At 41.1% G+C, this 7,500-nt stretch overlaps 1 protein-coding gene across 3 annotated transcripts in view; it reads left to right on the forward strand.

Annotated features, from left to right (window-relative positions):
- The window catches only part of SPOCK3 (SPARC (osteonectin), cwcv and kazal like domains proteoglycan 3), a 570,187-nt gene that overhangs the window by 226,053 nt on the left and 336,634 nt on the right, over positions 1-7,500 (forward strand). For all 3 annotated transcript variants that reach the window (XM_085882734.1, XM_085882736.1, XM_085882735.1), the window contains exon 4: positions 727-841. In XM_085882734.1, the coding sequence (XP_085738860.1) occupies positions 727-841 (115 nt within the window). The remainder of the gene's footprint in view (positions 1-726; positions 842-7,500) is intronic.

Genomic DNA, 7,500 nt, shown 5'->3' on the forward strand with positions numbered 1-7,500 from the left:
ATCATTATTCATAATGCTCTTTGGTTCAACCAATCAGGTAATTATTTCTTTTGTTTCTCTCAACCAATCAATGTTGAGGACATCACATCATAACTTTCTAAATGAGAGCTTGGTGCTTCTTTTTCATCCACTTGCGGTTTTATCCTGAGGAGTGCAAGTTGAAAAGCGTTGATAATGTCTTTTATTGAAATGCATATGATTAGATTTTGGTGAAGATCCAGATCTGGATCCAGCTACTAGAAATTTTTTAAGTGATTCTTCACCATTGAGAGATGGGGTCAAAACCGATATATAACATGATATCTCAAAAAGTGGTGGACATATTCGGCCGAAACTTGGTGGACAAGCTGGGTGTGCAGCAAGGCTGAATTGATTCGATTTTGTTGAAGATTCGATTTTGGTGAACATATGAATCCAGATCTGGATACCAGAATTATTTAATTCTAAAGTGATTCTTCACCATTGAGAGATGAGACTATAAACAAAAAACAATTTATAGCATGATATTTAAAAAATGTATTTGGCTCGATATGTTCTCATGGATCAGGCATTACGTGGCGGAGGTATGCGCTCTACTGAGTGCCCTTCTAGTTATAAATGTATTCCTTCAGATGCTGTCTTTTATGTTCTGAAGTAGAATGCTTTCACTTCCTTCATGACCTGTGGGATGACCTCCACACTCCTGTCTCTAACCCTAAATCTTTTTTTTCTTAAACACCACTGCAGGTCTAGACCCAGCTAAGGATCCTTGCCGCAATGTGAAGTGTGGTCGTTACAAAGTGTGCATCGCACAGGCCTACCGCACTGCCGTATGCATCAGTCGCCGCCACCTTGCACATAGGTGAGCTTTCATTTTCTGTCTATGAATGGGCATTCTAACCCACTCCTCTTTTCTCCCATCAACTCCTCCTTTCAAGAGTAAAATGGAAAAACCTATTTTATTTAGTACAATGTCCTGCCAGTAAGGGTAAGGTGTCGACCGAAGTCGCAGGCAAACCAAAGGCTCCTCTCTCACCGACTTCAAACACTGGGATATGGAGAGGTGGAGGAGGGGAGTGGTCTCATCACTGCTATCCTCAGATCAACTATTGTTGATCTCAGACTCAGCAAGCTGGTACTCATTTTGCTGACCTCAAAAGGATGACAGGTTGAGTTGACCTCTGATATTATTTGGGCATCATTGGGGGTCTTCCCCTGGGATCCTCAACTCACCACCTTAACTATAAAGCCATCACCAAGCATCCCCAGTTTGTCAAAAAAGTTTATTTTAACAATCTGTGATATGAACACGATATACCCTAAAAGGTGGAAGCAGTCAGTCTTTATACCATTTCCAAAGAAAGGCGATGCTAGAAAATGTTCAAATAATCAGACCATTGACTTGACTTCACATGCTAGCAAAATGTTACAAAAGATCATTCAACACAGACTACAAGACTTCATAAAGCGAGAAATGCCCATTGAGAAAGCAGGTTTCAGCAGAAGAAGAGATACTAGAGATCAAATCACAATTCTGAGGTGGATCATGGAAAAGCAAGGGAATATCAAAGGAAGGTGTATCTCTGTTGTGTAAATTAATTATTGCAAGGCTTTTGATTGTGTTGATCATTAATTGATGTGGATTATGTTAAGAGAAATGGGGATGTCTGTGCACCTCATATGTGTGATAAGAAGCCTGTACAAAAACAACAATCTACAGTAAGAACAGCATGGAGTGACAGAATGGTCTGAAATTGGAAAAAGGGTCAAACAGGGGTGCATTATGTCCCCTTACTTGCTCAATCTGTATCGTGAGTTCATCATGAGGAAATCAAACTTGGATGACATAGAGGCTGGGGTCAGGATTGGAGTAAGAAGAGGCTGGAGTCAGGATCAGAGTAAGATGTATCAACAACTTATGGTGTGCTGATGATAATACTCTGTTGACAGAAAGTAAAGATGACTTGAAGAAACAACTGCAGACAGTGAAGAAGGAAAGTAAAAAATGCTGATATTCATTTAAAAATAAAAAAGACTAAAATCTTGTTAACTGAGAAGATCAATGTGTTCTGATGGGGAGACAATCATGTGGAGGTAATGGAAAGTTTTCATCTTTCTGGGTTCTGAGATTGAAATGAGTCGAAAATGTGGAGGATAAATTAATAGATGGTTACCATTAGGTAAAACAGTAATGTCAGGATTGACAAAGATCTGGAAAGACAAACATGTGACAATACAAACCAAGAGGAGGTTGGTGAATGCTCTGGTATTTGTAGTTGCAATGTATGGAAGTGAGTCGTGGACAGTCAAGAAGAAAGAACGGAAGAACATTGACAGTTTTGAAATGTGGTGTGAGAGACAAATGTTAAAAATGCCATTGACTGCAAGATGGCAAAACAAATCAGTGCTTCAATAAATCAGTCCACCATGTACTTTAAAAGCGCTGATGCTAAAACAGAAACCGTAATACTTTGGACACTTCATTTGAGCAGAAAACGATAGTCTCGAAAAAAGGCAACCATACTGGGTATGGTTGAGAGAAGAGGCATATGAGGGAGACTGGATGTATTTTACTGTATTTGCAAAATTATTTTGCAAAAATTATTATTTGCTGCATGTATGGGGTAAAGGCTGCAACCAAGCTGTCTCTGCCAGAGCTTCGGGAAGCAGTGCAGGATAGGGATGTTTGGATAAATGTGATCATGAATGTCATCAGAAGTCAGCCATGACTTGACGGGACTGGATAAGTTGATAATATATATATATATATAGTTTTGACAGTTGTGCGAGAAGTTCCCTCCCGCTGTGCAAGGCGGCATGTTGACATTTTCGGAGAGGCCTGCAAAGCTTCTCTTACTGCCTGTATTTTGGTGTTTTTAAAGTCACAGCAGGTGTTTTCACTCAAGGTTTTTGCCAACTGGATCCTTTAATTTGGTCTCTCATGCTTCCAGCTTTTCTAAACTTTTCAACAAAACATTTGATTGTTTTGTGTTGTGCAATTATTGCATTTGGATAGACCCTACAAACTGCCTTTGTTTAGAAACACATGATTTTGTTGCAAAAAAAGTCTCGAAAATGAGCTTTTCCTGGGGCACAGATAAATAATTTGACATAGTTGAAACTTCTATGGTAATTTTTATAAATCTTGTTCTTCAGATGACCTGAAAATATACAGGAGAGTTATATCTGTCTGTTATAATAAATAGAGCCTGTGTGGCTGTAGCTTTGTCAGCAATATTCACTTGTCGATTGGTCATGGCACTGACCAATTCGGTGTGCCTGTTTTTTCCCTTCACTCGCCGATTAGTTGTGACACTGACTAATTGGGTGTGACCATTTTTCCCAGGATCGTTATTCACTCGTCAATTGGTCATGGCACAGAAGTAATTACAACAATGATGATTACGGTGCGGCATCTTTATCACACACTTTCCTCACTTCGTGTTTCCTCACCTCTCATAATGGTAATTCCAATAATGATTGTTTCCTTGCTTCTCACAAAGGTGATGACAAGAGTGGTGATTACTGTGTGCTGTCTTTACCACATGTTTTCCTTACCTTGTGTTACCTCATCTCTCACAGCAATGATTACATTATTGATAATTACGGTGGGGTGTTTTATCACACGCTTTCCTCAGCTTGTGTTCCCTCACCTCTCACAGCGGTGATTACAATATTGGCAATTACAGTGTGATGTCTTTATCACATGCTTTCTTCATCTTGTGCTTCCTCACCTCTCACAGCAGTGATTCAAAATATTGGTGATTTATGGTGCAGCATCTTTATCACACACTTTCCTCACCTTCGGACTCATCCTGTTGATTACTCTATTGATCACGGTGCTATCCTTGACAATTTTACGTTTTTTGACTCCCTGGACAAAAAGCGGCCATCCGTGTTTGGTGGGTCAATGTGGGTAGTCCTGCCAAGATTGCAGAGATGTTCACTAGTTAGTAAAACAGGTAATAAAAACACATTTTTTTTAAATGCAAAAGGATGTAGGGATGTTAGTCCAAAAATATGAAAACAAAGTAGTGATGGTCATGGGAAATGATCATGTGAAACCAACCCTACATCTTTCTTTGAATTATGGTTGTGCCAAGAATAGACAAAGTTATATTGAACACACACACACACACACACACACACACACACACACACACACACACACACACACACACACACACACACACACACACACACACACACACACACACACACACACACACACAGTATTAGCTTGAATACATATGACTTCAACATAACTTCACAATACATATTACTCGATCGCTCCTGGGGGGAGGGGGGGGGAAGCAAAGCAGTGTATAAGCACAAGACTCGATTAAGGCCTGAAGGCCAATTATCTAGTTTTATCTGGGGTCAATTTTTTATGATCCAAACAGCCTTTGATCTTCCTCTGGATGAAAGAGGTGGCCACACAAAGTTTGGTTGCACTGGTTCCTGCAGGGTGTGAATGCATAAATGAATAAACACATAAACAAACAAACTTTCTTTTTTATATTGATATGGAACCGGGGTTCCGGATTCAACATGAGGGGGACTTCTCGGACTCTTCCTGACCTCCTGCCCTGCAGGCCAATGTGCTGCGAATAAGTCCACGGCCCATCGGGTTGCTAAGCAACTACAGACGCCGATTGGCAATGTCAAACCTGGCAGGGTCCTCACTCTTTTACAGACACGTTGCCTTTTCTGGTGGTTTGGTAATGTCATTTGGGGTTTGTACCATCAGTGCGCATCCGTCTATTTATTTGGACAGCCGAACAGAACCAGGGGTATGCACTGGCTAATCATGGAGCCAGTCAATGGGGCAGAACTTCACATTTATTGAGTCTTCACATGCTAAATTTGGCAAATGTAGGAAAAGACAAAGCGAGCAGGTAAGAAATGGGTAACAGGTCAACAAACACATTTATTTACAAAGGCAATCAATGTAATCAGTGGCATGTATTTACAAGCAATAATCAAGCAATTATCAAATGATACAGGCAGGCAAAGACACATGAGGAAAGAAACTACCCTTAGCACTTATTCCCCTTCTACAATCTTATCTTAACCAGTTATACACATAACATAGCACCAGCACGATTGCACCGTAGAAACTCAGAGAGGAGGAATAGAAAAGACAAAGGCAGAACAAGACATCGGTTTGGTCTTTGACTCACTGCAGCACATGTCGACGGATGTGTGCCAATCCTGAAACAAGTAAGGAATGAGGAAAAGCAGAAACATGTAGATGCAATGTGTGTGATGTATGCTTCAAGAGGAAAAGGTGTGAGGTGCCTATGTCAAGCTTTTTCCAGAAGGGTCAAGAGGCAAATGATCAATAGCTCTTTCGGAATCGTGATTCCCTTCACGAGTCAAGTTAGACAAATAGGAGTTCTTCGAGGACGGCAAAAGACAGATAGTGTATGTTGGTATGAAGCTATCTTCCCACGCGAGGGACCTCCTGGTTTGTCTGCTCTCATGCCTCTGTCTTGTGCTCGCCTGGTCACAGTACCACCTGCCCAGTGCTATTTGGCCCAGTCTTGCCACAGATTGTCTGGCTCCAATGCGATTGATTCTGGCAGAAGACTTCGCTTCAGCATGAGCAGGCAGGCAGCTTTTTAACCGGGTCCCCAGTGTAGTCCAATCGACCAAATAGGTAGGCAGGTTGTTCCAGAGTCCGCAGCACATTCCAACAGCAGTGAATGGTCTGGCATTCCACTTTTTAAGCACCTGGAACAGGACGAACACTTTGGGGGGAGGAGGGGGTCAGAGTTCATGGGAGGTGAATTTCCCGAGAGCAGTCGCGGCTTGCTCTTTCACCAACGAGAGCTCTTTCCCAATGGTGCTCACCAGGTCATGCTTCCTTCGGCTGTCAATCATCCTCGCGTTGATGTCCTCCCCGAGCCAACAGTGCTCCCTGGTTTTCCCACCCAACTATCTTTCCCACCAAAATTATTTGAAAACCGGGATGTTCTCCTTTCCCTTGTCATCTGAATTTTAGGTTACAGTGTCATATAATGTGGTTGTGTTAGGTGTTGTATGAGAGGGCTAATAAAAGAAAGAACCGAATTTATGAATAGCGGGTTTCACACAATATATTCATGAAGGTGATTAAGTGATAATTTTGGAGAGAGAGAGAACTAGCCGAATTGTGTTGTGCTGTGTGGTGCATGAAATGGCAACCACCATATGAGACATGAATAAAAGATGGTTTTAAAGCCGGAATAAAGGAAGGAAAGAAAGGGTACAGAGGAAGAGGAAGAAGACTTACTATATCCCTCATAACGCATTTATCCCACTTCCCTCAAGACCAGTGATTCTCAACCCTTCCTCTGTCATTTACCCCCCCCCCCCACCCTGGCTTAATGTATTTCGCCATTTACCCTCTTACTCCCATGCAAAAAAATGCATAGCCGGCATAGAGGCACAGAAAAAAAGAAGATGGAACAACTTCATTATGAAGGATTTGCATAAAATAAACTTTGATAAAGGAAAAAAAAAGAGATACAGTTCACTTCTATCAAACAAGATCAAAAAAAATACCAGAAACATTATCAGTGGGAACTCTGCAGATTCATTGAGTCAACCAGTTTATTTATTCGAGGAGCTGTTGATGACAACGCCACCCTCATGTCGTCATTGGCTTTCAGGTGGTTCCTTGCCTTTGTCTTCATGCTACTAAAGTAGAGAAACCTGATTCTCATAGATATGTGGTGACAAAGGGAACAAGCACTTTGAAGGCTCGCTGAGTAAGAAATGGGAATGAATCTGTGAGTTTCATCCAGAAATCAACACCAACTCAATCAAATTCTTCCTTAAGACTAGCAGAGGACTGAAGATCAATCAGCTCCTCTTTGGCTGGGTTGTCATCTCATGTCTCATTTCTGACAGATCAGTGGTAAAAGGTCTTAATATCCATCTTTCTGCAGGTGTCATGTCTTCTGAAAAGTAGCTAGTGAAGTGATGCTCAAAGATGTTCAAATGTGCTGTGATGTCTTCATTTATTTCAGGTAACGCACCAAGTTCTTCTCTAATGACCTCATCCAATTTGCAAAATATTTTTGATGAACTCTTCGTGCCCATAAATCCAGCTTTGTCTGCAATGCTTTCATCTTTTCACCTGCTTCAACGATGGTTATTGATTTTTCCTGGAGTTGTTTGTTGACTTGGTTAAGATGGTAATTATATCTGAGAGGTACCCGAAAGAGGCGATTAACGTTGAATCAGAAAACATTTCCTACAGCTTTGAATCCCGGTCACAAAGAAAAATCTCTACCTCAGTACGGAGCTCAAAAACTCAGTTAAGAATAAGTCCACGTGAGAGCCACCTCACCTCAGTATGAAGCTAAATAATTTAATGCTCAGATCCCATCTCATCACAAAAAGCTTTGAACAAGTGGTGATTCTGTACTCGGGCACGAATGATATTAACAGCCTCAATAACTTTCTACAAAACCATTTTCAGATTTTTAGGAAGGGTTTTCGCAGCGAATGCATATCTGTGAAGAACACAAT

This window comes from Eptatretus burgeri, chromosome 5, assembly GCF_056783735.1.
Source record: "Eptatretus burgeri isolate ZD-2024b chromosome 5, Ebu_testis_v1, whole genome shotgun sequence".
NCBI lineage: Eukaryota > Metazoa > Chordata > Myxini > Myxiniformes > Myxinidae > Eptatretus > Eptatretus burgeri.